This window comes from Megalops cyprinoides, chromosome 12 (assembly GCF_013368585.1).
Source record: "Megalops cyprinoides isolate fMegCyp1 chromosome 12, fMegCyp1.pri, whole genome shotgun sequence".
Classification (NCBI taxonomy): domain Eukaryota; kingdom Metazoa; phylum Chordata; class Actinopteri; order Elopiformes; family Megalopidae; genus Megalops; species Megalops cyprinoides.
This window is the reverse complement of record NC_050594.1, coordinates 29,523,220-29,543,850: the sequence shown is the minus strand read 5'-3', so window position 1 is coordinate 29,543,850 and position 20,631 is coordinate 29,523,220. Positions and strand designations below refer to the sequence as shown.

General features: G+C 43.3%; 1 protein-coding gene across 2 annotated transcripts in view; it reads left to right on the top strand.

Annotated features, from left to right (window-relative positions):
* The window catches only part of LOC118787167 (formin-like), a 79,681-nt gene extending 59,060 nt beyond the window's left edge, over nt 1-20,621 (top strand). For both annotated transcript variants that reach the window (XM_036542630.1, XM_036542631.1), the window contains 4 exons: nt 8,031-8,082; nt 13,266-13,415; nt 17,968-18,049; nt 19,114-20,621. In XM_036542630.1, coding sequence (XP_036398523.1) covers nt 8,031-8,082; nt 13,266-13,415; nt 17,968-18,049; nt 19,114-19,158 — 329 coding nt within the window. In that variant the 3' untranslated portion in view covers nt 19,159-20,621. The remainder of the gene's footprint in view (nt 1-8,030; nt 8,083-13,265; nt 13,416-17,967; nt 18,050-19,113) is intronic.
* Nucleotides 20,622-20,631: the final 10 nt, after the last annotated feature.

The window sequence follows — 20,631 nt, the reverse complement described above, 5'->3', positions numbered from 1 at the left end:
CTTTGATCTGTGTTTTTTTACTTCTCCCAAAATTAAACATTTCCCAAGAGTAGTGAACCTAGCGCGGGGAAAAGGAAGAAGTCAGGAGAGGCTCGTGGCAGCTAGCCGACCAATCGGGTTTACTCTGAGCCCCTTTGGGATCACAGAAGCCCAGATGCCGCAATTCACCACTTTGCCATTTATTTTATTTATTTATTTATTTATCCCATGCTCCCATGTATGTTTTCGTTTCAATGTGGTCAAGGTGGCCCTGCTGTGCTGTCATTGCGTCGGGGCGGTCCTAGGAATGCAGGGAACAGGCACTGTAAGACAGCTCGGGTATCAAAAGAGGCGAGGCGGAGGAGATCGGATTGCCCTAAAACCCGCCGCATGTATTCTAGCCCCCTGTAAAGCTGGCGGGGCATCCCTGGCTGCAGGCTTGTAAACGCAGAGCCGGTTTCGACGTGATGGCCAGGGGACCGCAATGGCAGGGTGTTGTGCATTTCCCTCGATCCCTCCTTCTCTCTCTCTCTCTCTTTCTCTCTCGCTCTCTCGCTCTCTCTTTCTCTCTCTTTCTCTGCCGTCGGGCCCTTCGCCGTCTCCAATCCCCAGATAAAGCCGCACGCATCCTGCCTCCATGGAGGATATCTCTGTCCATCCCGCTCTCAGGTTGATAATCGTCTGAGGCTTTTATACTCTGGAAAGATGGTTCCCAGTTAGGTCGAGGTTGCAGACAGTGAGAGATGGGAATCAGGGAGTTTTTTTGGCAGCCACTTGCTGAATAAAGCGGAGGGAAAGCCCAGAGCAGGAGAGGAGACTGCTGCGGCAGGTTTTCACAGGAGCTCTAAAGGTGGCCAAGCTCAAGCTGAAAATATACAAAAACTGAACATTGCTTTCTCTGCAGTCGTGGTCTAAAGGGGACAGGAGACTACTGTGAAAGATGCGGTCAGTGAGTGGCATTAACCAGCAGAACCCTGAACCCTGATTCTTCATGTCAGTTTTTACCACATTATTGCCAGAATCAACAATTTGCATTCACGAACGCTGATAAGCAGTCAGTGATGCATTGTTGAAAGGCCGGAGCAGGGTGGCCGTGGAATGCACTCTGGGGTTTTGTGGACGTTTATGAGTAAATACTGTTATGATTAATTACCGCCAAGCTAAGACTGGTTCAGTTGCCACAGACTGTAAAAGACATTTTGCTTGTCGAAGATTTCTTAACTTCAGCTGCAAAATAAACATGGATTAAACAAGAGTATAAAAGAAGCATGACTGCAACAGCTGGTGCAGTAATAATTTATTTTTATTATTATTCATAAACACTCCAGTGTGGTGACAGAGGCATCACAGCGGGCAGCCATTCCATACATGTACATGAGTTGGCTGGGTAACAAGCTAACTTTTGCAAACGACCACGTTTTCTGTGAACATCACCAGGCGAAACCGTGTTGTGGAAGTACTGTCTACAAGGTAGCACTCTGTAGAGTCCAGTTCTGTTGTTGATAAGAAGCACAACAAAAACATTAAATTACATTATTGTCATTTAGCAGGCACCATTATCCAGAGCAGCTTATATAGGTTACTTTTACATGCTACCCATTTATACAGCCAGATATTTACTGAGGAAATTCTGGGTTAAGCACCTTGTCCAAGGGCACAGTAGAAGAGCGGGGAATCCAACCTGCACCCTTTGAGTTACAAGCTCTGCTCCTCACCACTACGCCACATTGAAGTGTCTCCATCATTTTCAGAATGAGAATATTGTCAACTGGTGTTTACGATTGTTAATATTACTGTACTTATTTTGTGGTCAAATATATAGTTACACTTGCTACTGTGGTCACTCATCCACTTATGAATTGCTTGTTTATTTATACAGAGCTGTCCAGAAACTGTTTATTATGCCATTTCAGTACAACATTTCGAAGAAAAAAGGCCCATCTAATTGAGTAAACATGTGCTGTAGTGCCACATTACCATGATATACCCTGTTTAAAATAGGCCCTTCAAAATCACAATAATGGATTGTATAACAAACTGGTGATGTGGTAGCTTTAACATTGCAATAATTCATAGGGCCATTAAGTTGTCTCTAAGAAGGCAACCAATTTATATGTTTCCGCTTCAATAACAAACACTTGAATTTATGGAAAGGCCTGAATACCTCTCCCATTAGGAGGAATTATGGGAATACCCTATCATGTGCATCAGCAATTAGTTGCAGCAGTCGAGTGAGGGTGAGACAATTTGTGGCAATTGGACAGAGCTCTGCACACGATGCCTTACTCTGTTTCAAGTGAACAGGGAGGCAATCAATTCTACACTACTGCAGTGAATGTATTGTAGAGTGTGATTTAAGGCTGGTGTTTATGATCTATTGAGAGTCTGATTGTGTGAACTATAGGGAGTCGAGATGTACTTGAGGTAGGATTTTCACCGTGCTTTGATGTGAATCCTGTGATTTCAGGTTTTGATATGTATGTCTTACAATGCGATCAGGGGTGGGATCTGAAGCCATTATTCTCAACAGAGACGACTTGTGTTGTCAAGTCAAGAATCATTCTTGATAAGCCTGGTGCTTTACACCTATTGCTCACCACTCTCAGACTTACACGTTTCCGTTCCTGTTTGTTCATGTAAGTGTACTATGAAAGAAAAGAAAGAGGAGCCAAGAGTAGGAGCAGACAGTGTGCACAGCAGCAGTGACAGTACGTTCTGTCTACAGTGTGGTGGATAGTAAAGATAGATAGAACACCTAGAGTTTATCTAGGTGTGGTCAACAAAGGGTTAAAAACTGTGGCTCAAATATGCACTGGGAAACCCCATAATACAGAGTGTTATAGAGAACGCTTTGCCAAGAAGTGTTCTGCCAAATCATGCGTGCAGTCTTTTACCTCCAGAATTTTACAAAGACACCCCAGGCAAGATAAGGGAAAAGGCCCAGTGAGCTCTTTTCTGCTCCACCCAGAGTAGCCTGATGACAAACATTAATGCCGTGGACCCTTGTCCTGAGAAACCTGTAGGTTTATAAATGGAGCCTGTTTCCTCTGGCCACATCATCACCTCTTTAATCTTTCAAAGTGCTTCTGACAGACAAAACTGTTAACATCACGCAGGCAGATCCACATTCTAAAGCATAAAAGAAGAAATTTCAGGAATTACTTGCGGTAGGCAAAAAATATCGAAAAACAATAGCCTCCTTCTATAAAAGATGCAAATGAGGCATCTTGTGGCAAGATTGTGTCCATATGTTTTAGGTACAAAACGAAAATGAAGGAAGGGCAGTATATAAGTGGTACTTACTGGAACTTCCAAAGGCTTTTTGATCTACGTCCCTGCTTCCCAAGCAGCCTGTGGTGACATCGTGTTTGTCTCTGCGCTGCACAATGCAAGTGGAAATTTGCCATTGCATTGTAACAGTCTGTTTATCCACCTTTAACAGTTCACATCAGTGCACGTAAGCAATATCTGGACTCTAACACAGTTTCACAGTCTCCCAATGGTCTTGAATCCATGGTGGTTGCTAATGGCTACAAAATGGCTTTGGTTACCAAAAACACATCTTGAGCATAAACTTTCCACAGAGATACTTATAAACCTTTTCTAAACAGAATACCTGCAGCAGATCACCCCCTCCCCCCTCCATGCTCTTAAAGCAGTACAATTTAATGGTAACACTTTCACTTTTAATCCCCCTGGTTTGTTTCTATGACATCAATAAAAAATATAGCTGAAGCTATTTTCATTTTTATTATTTATTATTTGTTTTTAATTTTCACCATCTGTTTCCACGTTAAGTGGTGATGGAGCAATGGACGGTCTAATTTAACTATTAATGTTGTATGGCTGTCGTGACCCTCAGACACAGATTGCAGTGCCATAAGCGCTTCTCCACACTGCAGACACTCGACCAGTCAGATTTGAACTCAACTGTCCAGTGCCATTCTCACACCTTTGTAGTGATTTCTGTGACTTTTTTTGTCACCCAGAACTTCTGTGGGGTCATAAATGAGCTGTAGATGCTGTCTGTCAAGGTTGTGCTGTCCCTGACCCTGAGCTGTGTGACGCCTGAGTGTGAGGCCGGTGTAAATCTACAGAATACTCACAGGTGCACCAGGGTCCTGCTGGGAGCCAGCCATAGGGCAGTACACCTGGATTAGTGAGTAAGACTGGGGTGGGACCGAGGGTAGCTCATAAATCACTATATATGTGTGTGTGTATGTGTGTGTGTGTGTGTGTGTGTGTGTGTGTGTACAGGTGGAAGAAGACAGTCTTCATGTTTTCCGCATGGAGGAATATGTAAAGAATGTTTTCACCTCTTACATATAAGTATTTTTGTTTTTCTTGATGGGAAAGACAAGTTGCCAGCAGCACATGCCTCCTGCCCATCGCTGGTGCACGCTGCCTCATTGCTGTACCTGTGTAATGGCGTTTCAGCGCGTCCTTGGAGCAGTGACCAATAACTCACATGTGAGTGGTTTACGGCCTCGCCGGTGTGACAGGTTCAAGGGACCGAAAGGTTGCTCCCGCACAGCAGGGCCCACAGGTGAACTTGAACGACCTGAGCACCAGGCTTTTAAACCGGGCTGTGATCTGACAAGGTTTTTACATCTCAAGAACTCATTGAACCATTATCCTGCAATCCATTACCTCCCCTCTACCTCCCACCACCCCCTACCCACACACACACACACACATGCGCGCGCGCACACACACTCACGCACATCCACTCTCTCCCTCTCTTGTCCTGTTCTTTCGCCGAAGTTTTATTAATGATCAACATAAAACACGGCATCTGAACTTTGCGTAGAGGCATGCACTAAACTCCCAGGTGGGTTTGCATCAAAGTAGACAGTGGAATAAGAAAAAGGACCGAATCGTCTCACTTATCCAGCTATTTGTGTACTTTCAGGTTGGGCAGTGAGCTCACTACCATGGGAGTTATGGTTTAGTATGGTTTTATTTATCCTGGTATGCTGGGTTCGATGAGAGCCTTTCTGCGCAAACTTGTTTTTGAGCAGTCTTCTTTGACTGCGCTGGCTGTTACAAACAAGTCAACAATAAATCTCTTTGCATTTTTTTTCTTACCCAGTGTTTGTTGTCTTGTTTGATGTTTAAAATAAATATTTAAAGCACTGTCAGTTTCAAAACAACATGATAAGAGGGTGCGTTGGGGAGGGGGGGGTGGGGGTAATTGCTGGGGATAGCAGAGGAAGAATAAAAAATGTGAGACTAATTTGAAACAAACTCCCATTTAGTATCCTTCGTGTCAATGATGTGTTTTTTCTTCTGTCCGTACAAGTGGTTTCATGCATTGTCCCCAGTGGAGGAGAGACCGGAATGCTGGGACAGGGACGTTCGTGTGTAACGTCGCCGCTCTGTAAGGGAATCTGGGGTCCCGACACTTAACGCCGGCTTCTGCGCTAAGTAGCGCTGGCTTCGCCCGTCTCTGCGCGGCAGCGCTGGCCCACGCGGGCTTCCGGCGTGGGGAGCCGCATGTGGTTCAGCTTAGCGCGTGCTGCTATTTATCTTTCCTCGCGACGCTCTGGCTCTAATGGCGAAGCCCCACGGTGACTAACGCGGTGAGATTCCGTGAGCCGGACGCAGGCACACACAGGGGCTGCGCTGGACTGGGATTCCTGTGACAAGAATAGCTGGTGACAGTGTCATCTTCAAAGGGGGGGAGAGAATGTTTTTCTGCCTCCTACAGCACGTTTAATCATCTCCTCATGGCCTCTGATATGGGAAGTCTGACAAATGTGCCAGAGAAGCAAAGACCCTCAAGTAGTGATACAGTTTTGGACACCTTGGCCACGATGTTGTGTGACATCCAGTCTGCACTACCACATCATGAAATTAAGGCAATTGGCTCTCTATTTGCACCGTTTTGACAGAAACATTGTGTGTACTTGAAGACCCTCAAAGGTGAAAATGTATTATATATAAAAGATAAGATATTGAAAGTGTTTGCATTAACTTGTGACAGAGGACTTTAGTGTTTAAGTTTACAAAGATTAAGAGTGTACAGATGGTTTACAGTGGTTTAGAAACATGAGGACCCAGTGTCTGGATACCGCTTTTTATGTTTCACAGTCTTTTTTATTCATTAAACAAAGACACATTCTTCTCCTGTGGGGTGTGATGGACTCCCGTAAAGAGTGTCACTAGCGAGAACCACTAGCAATTAGCACTACGTGTCAATTTTCCTGTCATTTCATTTCTAAGTTTGAGGTGGAGATGTAAACAAAACAAACAAGTAGCTGAAAAGAAGACAAAAAGCAGGGCTCCGCTTTGTAATTAACATCAAATTTCAAAACTTTTATTATCTGACTTGTAGGTAGAAAAAAAAGTGGTTTGGTAAAGTGTGTCAGAGTTTTAAAGGCCTAATTTATTGTCCCTCTCAGCATGTGAGTCTCATAACTTTCTAGTTAGCCACTACTGGTTTCATGTTTACAGAGGGAGCGGGGGAAGAGAAAATTCACACATCCTCTCTCTCTGCGCTGGTCCCAGGAGCAGCGGTGCCACCTTTGCACAGAGCTGCGCGGGAGGAATACCTCAGGCGCCAGTAAACCCCCACTGTGGCAAACGCCATTGGTCACGCCCCCCCCCCCCCCACTCCCCTCCAATGCAACCCATGGCTGTCCCTCCTTCATTAGGGTTGCCTTCTTAAGTCAGCCTGCTTACCCATACATATGTAAAAAAAAAAAAAAAAAAAAACAAGGGGTGGGGGGGTGCCTCCAGTTCACTCAGTCTCAGCACACCCCCAAACCTGCCTTTGAACAATTTTTTGGAGACTTCCCCCTCTTAAATCTTCAATTGGGAAAGGTCCCCCCATCATTGTAAAAAGGATGAATCTGGAAAAATGCAATAAATCTGAGATCACAGGCACTCTCTGGCCCTAGATAAATTCTTGCACCTCGGTCTGGCCCGCTGCACACATCTGCCTTGCATTTAGGCCCTTTTACATGGCAAGACTCCACAGGAGCCCTTGTGCTCCTCAACCTTACTCCTCAGCCCTGTTCCCCACCCTAGTGCTCCTCAGCCATACTCCAAAGCTCTACTCCTAACCCTAGTCCTCCTCAGCCATACTCCAAAGCTCTACTCCTAACCCTAGTGCTCCTCAGCCATACTCCACATCCCTACTCCTAACCCTAGTGCTCCTCAGCCATACTCCAAAGCTCTACCTCTTCAGGCCTAATACAAAGCCCTAGTCCTCACCCTAGCCCATTCCAACCCTACCCCTCAGCCCGAATCCCCACCCTAGGGCTCTTCAGTCCTCAGCCTGTTCTCTCTGTTGCGCTGTCCCCTCTGACCACAGTCCCCATCCCTGCTCCAACTGCTCTGCCCTGCATTCCCCCACAATAGTCCTTCCCCTTAGACACCTTCACAAGCAGGCTTACCATGTCCCATGCTCCATACACACTGACAGTGGTAAAACATAGAGACTTTCTCCACTTGGGCAATCAGTAGAGCTTTGTAATGTTTGTGAAGGGCTATGCAGCAGTCGCTACAATCCTGCCGAGACACACAGAGTCTGTCAGCAGAGCAGCACCGGCAGGGGGGACTTGTAATGTTGTCCTCTGCATGTCACCCTTCCGTTCCACTGGAACCAGACTCTCCTGACCGGACCACCCACTCTGGTGTGGACAGGGGACCTGACTGTCTCTTTAGAGCCTAGTTCAGCTCTCTTTAACAATTGTGTTGGATGCTAGAGAATGAAACATATGAAAGCTGATATCTGACTATAAGTTACCAGCCACATGTTTTGTATGTTACAAAACATATATCTACTTGTATTTTGTCAGACTTGACAAATTTGACGGAATTGGAATCAGAATTTTACCTCAAAATTTAAAGTTGGAATAAAATTCTGATTCAAATTCTATCAAATTTGTCAAAAGAATTTGTCAAAAGTTGACCAAAAGTTGCCAACTGTATGTAATGTTGTTATAACTATATTGTTGTTATAAATTGTCTAATTTGACACAATTTGACTTTTAAATTTGACTTTAGCTGAAAATGTATACATTAATTAAGGGTTTTTTTTTCAGCTCAAAAAGAACACACTGCTGAAGATGAACATCTCCAAGCTGCACAAAAAAGGTATGACGTCATCTTTTTCCACTCTATTTATCTGAAACTGCCACACCAGTGCTTTACTACAGCAGGTATCAAGAGAGGAATTGTCTTTATCATTCTAACATTACCAAAGCAGTAATTTAAATGGCTCTGAGCAAACTATGCACCCTATCTGCTGTTTCTAAACTCTGTATCTGCTGAGCATGTCCTGCTCCCATACCGCCTTAATGCTGTGTTTCCTTCACAGAGCCTCAAGTCGTATGGAAGGGAACGCAGCCAAGTGTAATTGATAGTCAGCGTCATGCAGCCATCATCAGTTATTTAGCATGTTTCACACAGATAAGAACCATCCAGCTCCCAGCATCAGATAAAACTAATGCCAGCAATTTGTATAGCTGTCTGTGGCAATTAGCACTACCTGATAAAGAGTCTTCAGATAAGAGAGAGACTCCAGCATGGGGGGCTTTCAGCTAGGTCCTGACATCCAGACTCATACAAGGCCCTCAGTCTTTTACCAAATACCCGGGTCGTAACCCAGTGCCGGGCCGATTAATCCAGGACAGGATCCTGGAGAGATGCCTGGAAATGTCCGCGGAGACGCCTTGCGCACATACCTTCACCCATTATGTTCTACAACCTCTTTCTGTCCTTATCTTCCGTGTTTGGTACCGCAGTGTCCCAGAGTCACAGAGAGAAACAGAACCTTGCTTGATTTATTGGGAAATTTTGAACTGGCAGACGTTTAACTACTGTCAGAGGGAAATGATATCTGGAAAATTTCATATCGGAAAAATACGCTGGAGAGGACAAACAAAGCAAATTGATTATTTTTCCTTGTTTAGATAGAAACCAGAGTTGTTTGCTTTAAATTGTAACTATCTCGATTTGAAAATAAATCACGAATAGCACATAAAAGGACAATCCGAAACACACTAGACATTAGAAATGGGAAACTATAAACAATTAAGCTGTTGCTCATTTCAGACAATACAGTAATTCAGCGAATGTTTCCAAATGTTCCCGCTCCGTGGCCCAACTTCAAACCAAGCAAACCACATTCGCGAAAGGTTTCGCTGACCCAGGCTTTCACAACTGCTCTCGTTCATCCTCTGTGGGGTTTCGGCGCTGCGCCGCTCCCTCGGCCCCGGCCTCAGATGTAACACCGTGCTAATGAAAGTGCGACGCTCGGGAAACTCATCAGAAGGGCTTGGCAGCTTTATGTGAGGCCCTTAATGACATTCGGCTTTTACTTTATCCAAAAGCAGAGGCATTAAAGGGTCTCTCTCATGTTCCCACCGGCACACCTCATTAAAGTGACACACCGATGATGCGTACCACCAGCCATGTGTTATTGGGATCCTGGCTGGGCCCTTCGCGTGTGACCTGATGGGGGTGTCCACACACAGAGCTGGGCTATGACACACACGTTCACGCCAGCACAGACACCATCAAAGCCTGAAATCCTGAACTTTTATTAGACACTCCTGACCTGTAGACCTTGGAGACCACTGTGCTTTAATAACAATCATAATCATTATCATAATATTTATAATAATAATTATATATATAATATATAATAGAAATTATTATTATTACTATTAATATATTAGCAGTTGCAATACTGTGTATATTATCTAATCACAGCTTGACAGAGCAGGATTGGGATACCAAATAATCCCATTCTCTTTAAAACAAGTACCGTGTAGTCTTTTGTAATCACAATTAAGTAGGAATTTAGTGTAGCATCTCTTTGGGAAGACCGTGTCTCTTCCGCATAGGTTTCCTATTGCCTCATTGGGGGATTGGTTTTTGTACGTGGCCAATAAGGAAGAGTGGTCGCTACCGATCTCTTGGACCCACTTCCTGTTTTCCCTCCTTTCATTCGTCATCTCAGTTGAACCAATTGACTGTAAAATATTCCCCCCGATCTTAGAGTGTTAAAGCTTATAAGAGGACTGGAAAAGTAGTTGGACTGCAGTCCTTCAGGGCTGAGTACAGCTGGCCGAAGACCACTAAGGTCTATCACATGTCCTCCATCCCATATCTCCAGCTCTGTCTGTTGTTTATAAAACCATGATGGTCACAGTTTGTATTCATACATTGCTCATAAACTCCCAATGATCTACTTAATAAACATTCCATTCTGGACTACTGCAGAACTGATCTGCTGTGAGGGGTGAAATTAATCAGTGAACTGAGCCGAGTCTGACTGGACAATACTATCTTGCTCTTCCGTGGTTTAGCCGAGCACTAAAAGCCGGCCTCTGCGATGGCTGGATCTGACTGATTATTTAAAGTTGCAGTTTTACTCAAGAACGAAAGAGGAACGTGAAGCGCTGTGTATACATTTCTTGCATTCCATTTTAATACCACTAGGATCTCCTCAAGGTAAATGGAGACCAGTTCCGTAGTTACACAACTTTTACCGCAGCAAAAACAGTGGCCTTTCGCAATAGCACCCCTGCAGTTCTCTGCAGCTCATTTTTGCCCCCGGATCAATGTATTCCAAACCCCTTTTCATTTTCAAGTCATTTAAGACCACATTCAGTAATTGCTGAGCTGCACCATGTTTATTGTCAGGATAATTCAATAAAATGAATTGACTGCTCAATTGTGTGTGTGGTCATGCCGTCGCAGTATAGCAGTGTAATGCCTGGAAATAGTCTATGCTTTGCCGATTCGCCTAATTAGCTCCTCAGACACGCTTTACCAGTGCATAACCGTGAGTGTACTCCACTCAGCATGTCTGAGGAAAGCGGCCCTCTCCAGAACATGCAATCCTAATTTGCTAATTTTATGTTTCTCTTTTGCTGAGGTTTCCTGATACATTTGCGTTTAATGGGTCATTAAGTTTCCCCTCATTTATGACGCTTGCCTTCACATGATACACAGGTGTACATTAGCAAAGAGGGGAGCTGAGGGTTACCGAGGGCATATATTTGAATTGTCAAGGCATTTTACACTTGTTGGTCAGGGCAGTTTCTGAAGCTTTCATGTCGCACTTAACAATTTCAGCATATAGATCTCACATTACATACCGTGGTAAGTAGGAAACCCTATATATGCATGTATACTTTTCATGAATGTACCCGTCTCTGCATTCGTTGTTTAATATTTTTTGAAAAATCCTCCAAAAATGTGGAGGCCCTTTTTGTTGTAGCTCTCTATGGTGTGCGGGGAAGAATGCAGTTTTTTGATTGCGCGATGAAGGTTCTCACAGCGATGACGTCACTCTGATCCAAAGGTGCAGGTTGCGAGCATGGCCGCGGGGACGCTAAACTCAATACAGGCTCCGTGTGATTTGTGTCCATTCTGACACATGACCCGAGTCATAAAAAGATCCAATACAAAAGGAGGATAATTAATCACGGCGGGCCGAGCAGAGCCTACAAAGGGCTCGAGAATTGATGTCAATTTAGTAAATCAAAGCCCCCGGCCTCTGTTCCCGGAGTTCCGCCCGGGTTCGAAGGAGAGGGAAGAATGATCTACGGCACTATCTTCCCGAGCGCCGCAGTGGCGGAGTGCGTGACGGATAACTGGAGATGGGAAAGCGTCTTGGCCCTGGAAACTTCTGCCGCGCACATTGCCGTCCCGCCAGTGTGTCTTCCATTAACAGCGCGAGAGCCACTTACCATCTGGAGGTCAAAAGCTGTTTGTCGAACCCTGCACATCCCTTGAATCATGGCTCCCTTGTACGGAGCTTGCGACAGCCGGGGCGAAGGGAAGCCTTTAATGTCTGCTGTGGAGAGGCATCACGGAGCGGCAGCTTCCTTCTCCAGTCCAGGCAGGGCTGCCGAAAGCTCTCGTGAGCAGTCAGCTTTAGTTACAATTGAATTAGCCTCGGGGTTACCCCTGTAATGTGCCCTGAAGGCTTCCCTATTGGAAATTGTGCTTATGAATGATGTATGAGAACCATGAATCTCTTTGAGTGTTTCAGAACATCCACGCCATTTCATTCCAGCAAAGTCCAAGCACTCTGTAAGCACTGCTGTGTTGCTTTAATATGTGACTTGCTTTAATTGTTCTTTTGATCGGTGTAAGCGCTATTGGTTGTTTAAAGTAACTTTAAATTTTGCAGTATGAATAGCTATGCACATTCACACAAAAACTAACTACAGCAGTGTGTAGTAGTGCAGATGGGTTCTGTGTCAGTTTGTTTTCCTAATTAAAGAGGCCACGGCTCATTAGCAGATGGTTGGACGATGTCTGCGTCTGAGTATTGGTTAACCACAGATCGTCCCAAGTTTTAAGTCACATAAAGCAAAAGGAAGAATCTTAGAGACAGATTGTTTCTGTCACCGCACTTAAATTTAGAGTAAGCCAGTTCCTTCCATTCGCTTACTTGGGATAATATCAGCATTTATTAATGCGGATGTATGCACCTAAAGAAAATTTAGGCAGCTCAGGTTTGTAGAGAACATCTTGTAAGGTCAGGGCAAGCTCACTGCTTCAGCGGAAACCAGGGAACTGCCTTTCCCTCCCCTATGCTTCGCACCGCTCTCTTTATGCATGAGTGTGTCTTGCGTGTCCATGCGTGCATGTGTATGACTGCGTGCGTGCATGCATATGTGATTGTGTGTTTGTGTGAGTGTTTGTGTGCGTATACGATTACATGTGATTGAGTGTATGGTTGTGTGCTTGTGACTGCGCATGCAGGTGAATATGTATGTTGCACAATGTGCGCAAGTATGTGTGTGTGTGTGTGTGTGTGTGTGTGTGTGTGTTCTCTTGTATATGTGTACGTATGCAACTGTATGTGTGCATGTACGATTGTGTATGTAACTGTATATACTGTATGTGTATATACTGTATGTATGTGTGTCACTGTATGTGATTGTGTGTGTGTGTGTGTGTGTGTGTGTGTGTGTACATACACATACATGACTGTGTGTGTGTGTGTGTACAGGTATGTAGCGTACGCTCTGCATATATGTCTGTGTGTGCAGTGGTTCCTCACCCTTGTGGAACTTGTAGCCATCCCTCGCACAGTACACGCACAGTGCCTGCCTGTAAGTCCCACTGCAGGATGGAGGGAGCAGCAGGGGCTGCTGTGAGCGGATGAGCTGCTCGCTTTTGGCTCTCTCCTCTGGCTCGCTTCCCCTCCAGGCAGAAGAGGTCAATGTGATAATCGGAGCCTGTGCTACTGGCTCCCCTGCATCCCAGCAGGAAGCCCTCTCATGCCCCTTTCTTTCCCTCCCCGACAACAGCTTCCAAGACATGGTGGGCTACTTTGGTCTGAAGCCCAAATCTGGGGAGAAGGAGGTGGCGCCCAGCTACGTCTTCATGCTGTGGTACGAGTTCTGCACTGACTTTAAGAACACTTGGAAGCGGGAGAGCAAAAACATCTTCAAGGAGAGGTGAGTGGGAGCAACATCTGTAACACACTCCATCAAATGTATAACTTATAACAGGCAGGGGAAGGTGGCGATGTTCTCTCTTTTTTTTTTGGTAACACTGGATTCCCATAGCCTATCCTGAAGTGTTTTCCCTTCATCATAGTATAGTATTGCCCTCTTGGTGGTTTTGATATTACAGCAAAGGGTGCAAGCATTTTTTCAAGGGTCAGAAATTGGATTCTGTGTCTGTGAGGTGAGCGGGGCCTTCACACTCTAAATTGGATGAGCGGCAGCTTTTCTAATGCTCCTCAGTTATCTGCCAATGGGAGTCCCCTCTAATGTGGAACAGACTGTTCATCTCCTCTGCATTTCTGTGTGGCGTGAATCCCCCTAAGTGAGGCAATATGAATTCCATAGACAGTGAGGACTGTTTTTTACCAGTTATTAAAGCGCAGGGGCATCAAAGTGAGGGGAGGGACGCCCGGTCCCTTGCTTGGTGCAGCGTCAAAGCCCGGGGCTGGATTTACGACGTCTCATCTGACCCGGGGCATCCTAACTGGGGCGTCAAACTGTGGGACAGCACCTCTCTCTGTGGCCTCCCGGCTTTATTAGCAGGGGGACGGGAGCCTATTAAAGGGAGGGTGTTTCAGGAGAACTCTTAAACGTTGTCGTGATCTGAAGAATCCAAGGAACGGGGTTAATACTGTTGGTTTACAGACACGGCTCCCCCCAACACCCCCCCCCCGCCCGTAAATCTCTCCACGTCTCAATCGGCTGGTTTGAAGTTAGGGAGAGCACCCACAACATGAGCGCTGCCTAATTGCGCCTCACAAATAATTGAATATCATACATTTTACAATGAATGTGTTTGTATGTAATAATATTATTGCACATGATGACAGTAATCCAATTGACCATAAATATTTTCATAAAATAATTAATAGCAAGCAGAATAAAAACTGTTAGGTAATGAGCAATGGGTCAAAAATGGTTTCTCTGTTTTTCTTTCCAAAGCTTTCTTTTCCTTGGTCTTTTTTTAAATCATGATGATTATTACTGGTATCTAGTTTGCATGGTTAGAATGTCTTTGAATTGTTTAATGAAATACTTGGGCATGCTGCCATTTTCTTGCATTAAAAAGCCCTGTTAAAGACCCATATAACCAAAGTGTTACCAGCTCCACAAGACAGTGAAGCATTTTCCTTTCTCTTGTTTTCCCTTCATGACGTCTCAATTGCATTAATTCCCTAAAAATGTGGGGTTTTTCCACCTGCAGTGAGCTGCAAGAACAAGTGAAATTAATTTATAAACTGCTATTTGATTAATCTTTTATTACATACATTTTCATGTTGGTTACATTTAATGTCTGCTCCAAATTGACCAGCATATCTCCATATGAATCAATTGATTATATTCATGAAGTACTGAAATAGTACTGCATTGGTATAGCAGTCGCAGGTGTTTCCGATTTGTATTTATGTACGTTACCTGGATTGAATAGCAACAGGGGGAAAGAAGGGTATTCACAGAGTCAGGGCATCATCAATAGCTTGAGCTATTTATTATTTATAGTGATTAGTATTATTTGAAGTTAGTGTTAAGGGTCAGATTCAGAATAATTGCAGTGGGATTCATTAGACGTTTACGTAGCATATACTTACATATTTTCTGTGCTATGCTATGAGCATAACATGGTTTGCTTAACATTGACAATAGAAGAAATTATTAAATAATTACTAAAATTGTGAAAGAGCCAAATAATGTAGCACAAAACTGTTGTAAGTTAACTGTAAATTAAAGGCATAAAACATTGTGCTTAGATCAAATCTTGGCCCAGGTGTTTTATACTGAGCAAAAATGTAGTCTCGTAGGCATTTGGAACAATTACTTTATCAAGCTGTATAAATTAAGGATTTGGATAGTGCAAAATATTATACAAGGAGTGACCTGGCAGGATTAAATAAAATATTGATGGCTGATTCCTGAAGCACTCTTGGAGAAGAGCAGAACTACTGTAGTACTGCAAAGTGTTTGAGTTCAACTTCCATATGCATGACGTATTACACAAGATTCTCTTAGCCACTATACCTAGGTGGGTATTTAAATAGTGTTGTATATATTGTGCTATAATTATTTTATCATTTAATTTAAAAATTACTAAACTTAAAGCAAAATTTCCCACAACTGGCTTCTCAAGCCATACATACTGTATGTATATGTATATGTAGATGTATATACAAGCTCTTCAATGAAGATAATAGTATTCATATGAAGAATTGCAGTAATAATTTTGCACCATTTTATTTCATTCAAAGAAATTAATGGAATGTTAAGATCTGTTAACATGTAAAGAGAATGTTAAAAAGATCAGACAAACATTTAGTATGTTTTTCTTTAAGATGGAACATCTAATGAGAATAGAGCTGCTATCTTTGAAATCAGTTCCTAGAAGGTATGAAAGGGGTGAGTTAATGGTGTAAAGCCCATTCCGTGATCCTTGGGTTTTTCTTTTAATTGTTTATTAGGCAAACACCTCCCATTTTACCCACAGCTGAAGGTGCTTATGTACAATTAACTTTGTTTTAAATACTGTTTGCAGACTCATAAATCCCAAAGTGTTTGTGTGGGGTTTTTTTTGTTTTTTGTTTTTTTTTTTTGAAAACTCACTAATTATCTCAAACATACTGTCATATTTTTTTACTCATGTTACCTATCTGCAAATTCTAGCAAGGTCTTTGGTGGCATAGGTACATAACACACTGGGAGCAGTGAGAGACAGTGTGAAAGGATTTTAGCTGACAGTCCTTTGCCAAGGATCTGTGCTGTTAGTGAGAAGGCAGTACTGGATGCAGTCATTCAGAAAAGCGGCGGGTTTCTGCTGCTAGCAGCCATGAAAGGGGTGACCTCTATTTTCCATCTTAAACCACTGAAAGAAAGCAGAGGTGCGCTGCATTTCTCAGTAAGAATAGGAACGGTCGGGAATTGGCTCCGCTGTATGGGAATGTGTTCTCGGCACGTTATTTCCCCCAAGCTGAATTGATTTATTTGAGCATTCGTAGCCTTGGGGTGGAGGGGAGGTATTTCTCTGTAGGAGATCTTTTCATTACAAGAGACCACCCGATAGACACAGGTCCCTCACAGCTCCTCCACTATGCTATGAGCGCGCTCTAATAATACTGCTACTGTTGGTCCGACCCTCTGTGCATGCTTCAAAACAGACCGGAGGAAGCACTTGTTTGCCCTCGCTTTCCGCAGTTGTACTCTGTGAAAGTGCTTCGTCACACTATCATGTTGATAACAGATTAATGAATGGTGGAACCGAACAGCAGCAAAGGAAAAGGCAAGAGGAAGGAGAAAGAGCTCTCTCTCTTGGAAATCCTGCATTAAAAAAACACTGCATTGTTGCAAATAAACAGCCAGACACCTGAACCCAGAAACATAACCCCAGCTTCATTTTGCATGTTTGCAGATGTGATTGGTGGACTCCCTATGTGTCTCAGTGCTCAGATGTGAGCCTTTAACTTTTTTAAAGGCTTGGATCCACTTTAGCTCAGCTGCCTGTGTGGTTGATGTCTATGGGCCGTTTAGCTCTGGGGATCCGTCTTGTTTTACCACTTCCCTAGCACACCCTCAGCCTGGCTCTATCTGTGCCTTTATAGTTCGGCTGTATCACTGGCCTGAGAGCCAGAGACCTGTCTCAGCACCTGAGGAACACTTATCATCCTCACATCCGTTTCAGTTTGGTCCACTGTTGCCACATCAAAACAGGGCTTCGTCTACTGTCCCTAGATACTCGAATTCCATTCCAACAGGTGGCTAGTACTGTGTCTCTCACTGCAAAGTTGCATATATCCCTGTCACCCTTGGAACATTCTGAACATTCTGCAGGGGTGCTTCTGAATTCACCAACTCCAGGGCCCCATGATCCCATCCCATCTCAGACCAACCCACCACACGCACACACACACACACACACACACACACACACACACACACACACACACACACGCACACACACACACACGCACGCACACACACACACACACACACACACATACACACACGCACGCACACACACACACGCACACACACACACATACATACAAACATGCACACACACACTTTGTGACAATGATAACGCAAACCAGGGGCGGCCTGTGGATTCAGCTCTAATGATTTCCCCACCGACCGGGAGCCCTTTGACTGCACAGAGTCCACATTTTGTGCCTCATTTAACACTCAAGTGGCAAATCAGATTACACCACCAGAGCAAACTGCATGAGCTTAGGGAGCGCGCAAATTCATTTCGACTTCCATCCATCAAGGTTAAGTCACCTGTATGCAAATTCATTAAGCTAATAAACCAATTCAGAGGAATTCTCGTTAAGTATAAGAAAACCTAGGGGGTAGGACCCAGTGGCTTGTACCACCATGCTACCTAGTCATCAGCAAACACACCAATAGGTAACAATGCTCAAAGTGGACACCTTATTCAATAGGACGGATTTGGGTCATTCCTCTGTCACCGCCATTGACAGCGGATTGTTGATTGTGGTTGTTCTTGATCTTTTAGGCTGAAGGAGGCTCAGCAGTCTGTCAATAAGATCACTGCAGAGAAGAAAGTGGAGACCAAGAAGATCAACCCCAATAGTCTGGTAAGAGCTAGAACCCACCACAAATACTGCTCGGAGACTCACTGCACCTTCACTAAACAACATGAAGTCAAACAAGAAATCCGAATGCCTCATATATATCATTTGTTCATTTTCTGTGAACATTTTTATGATTAAATTTGCAGGTAGTTATTAGCATTATGAACAATATTTGTAGTAGTTTAATTACATGTTTTTATGAATGGCTAGTAACATATTCCAGGGTTATTTTTTTTCCCCCTAACTGGAGTGGATCCCTCAAGATTTGAGACTGTCATTATTGCAATCAAGACCCAAATTTTGTTTATATATGGGTCATTAAAACCATGTGTTTTGTTTGGGTCAGTAAGGACTAGAGGCTGTGTAGTTTCTGTGTACTCATAAACTGGCACACACAAACACACACACACATTGAAATTTTATTAGGATGGCAAGGAGACTACATTATGAAAAAGAAACATTTGTTGCCTTTTAGTCCAATAACATTTTAATGGACTGTACAAATAAGCTTAACGTTAGTGTAGTTTTAATGAATAAAGATTTGTTTAATGCATTTCCCACTAACTCATATTTGCAGCATGTTAAGTGAAACTCATCTATCATAGATGATCATTAAATGTTAAATAAAGGCTTCTCTGGAATGAATGAATGGTCTGAAATTCCTTTGAAAGTCAAAAACCAAAAATCTAAGTATACTGCAAGTGTGGTTGTTTACTGGTTCTGAGTTTCCTAAATTTTGACTTTGAATATATTATAATTTTAACATTCTAAACCACCCTACATTGCTAATGAACCGGGGAATATGTGTATATGGGCCACAAACTCAGAAAGCTTGCCCTGTTGAAATTTATGTCAAACATTGAATCACAACAGCCCATCTCGTGTTAAATAGAAAAGGTATTTATGATGCATTATTACCATGTAATCTGGATTAATCAAAATGTGCATGCAAAGATGTATGTCATGCATCAGAAAGACTGCAGTGATTCCATGTAATAAGTAATACAGATTCAACCGCTAATGGGACATTTGCAGAATTACACCCCCTCTCTTTCTCCCAACAACAGAAAGAGAGACTTCGCCAAAAGGAAGCAAGTGTGTCTTCCAGCTGAGAGAGACAGTGGAAGAGGAAGGAAAGAAGGAGACAGATGGAAGCTGGAGTGTGGTCCACCTCCGGCTGTTCCTCTAGGTTCTTCTCTGGATGTCGTACCTCAGTACTCACGGTGCCCTTGGTGCCAACACTCACCTTACTGCTCTCTTGTCCTGTAGTCCATACCTACCACTCCTGGTTCCAACACAGGACCACAAGAGGGAGGACCCATATCTACCTTGCAACTACTGGAGTGGATAACTTAACTTGGATGACTGGAGTGCTGATTTTTTTAAAAAAAACTGAGAAGGCAGAAGTCCAGGAAGGTGACACAGAAATCCTTAATGTCCAGTACCCCTTAATCAATCAGTGGCATCTGGGGTGGGACCTGTGCCACCAGCATCACTATGGCTTTGCTGTGAGGCTTTTAACATTGACAGCTTTGAACACAAAGCGTGGCATATCTGAAAAGATCATTACTTGTGTTCTCAGACCTCTTGGAAAAGTGGAGGTTTTTTCTTCTGTAAAGGAAAGTGATCCTTCTTGAACTCAGTGAAATGCAATATACCTAGGTTATATGTAGCATACAAGGATGAAATCATGTCAGCTCTGACTAAGCAGAGATATATACCAAGTGATCTTCAAACTGATGTAAAAGAAACCATCAAAATGACAAGCCATTCATTAGCTACAGGTCAGACAAAGCATTTTAGAATATGTATATTTAGGCAACAAACTCACACTCTCACAGGTTTGCCTTTTTATGGGCAGATTCTGCCAAAGTTGTTAATCATCCAGAGTAAAGAGTTAACTTCTATGTGCAATTCAGTAAGAATTCCCCTGTTATGAGCTGATAGTCGTTGTTGATGGTTAATGTAGTTTTTTTTAGTATCAGGGAAGTATATTGTGACCCGTAATGTTCCCCTCTGGACTACAGTGACCCCCAGCAGGGTGAGTACAGGCACTGCCAGATGGTGGCAGCACTGACTCTGCCTTGTCCTTGTACACAATTTCATTATAGAGTGTTGATGGACAGGAGTACAATATCAGATCTAATGGAAAGTACTTGACTATTCCAGGAGTGTTATGGCCTGGTAAAATACACACAGTTATTCTTATAAGATCCCTAAATAACAAATAAATATTATGTGTTATTAGATGGAATATGCATCAAAATTCTAAGCACTTTCCTGCTTGCAACAGCTTTATTCAGTACTCCACATTTCCCCAGCCTTGTATGGTAGTGGTACAGAAATATTGCACTTTTTTAAACCTCAGTTTTAATTCCTATGCAATTTTTTTCCTCACTGTAACTATAACATTTATGACTTATTATATGATGTTATGAAAACACATTATCCATTTACATTTTTAGGAAAGAAAAAACTATTTTTATTTAACAAACTGTTTCTATTTGACTTCTGTGTGAAATTTGATCGTTGTCTTGGAGAAAAACAAAAGGTAAATAATTATCAATGACACCCCCCCCCCCCCC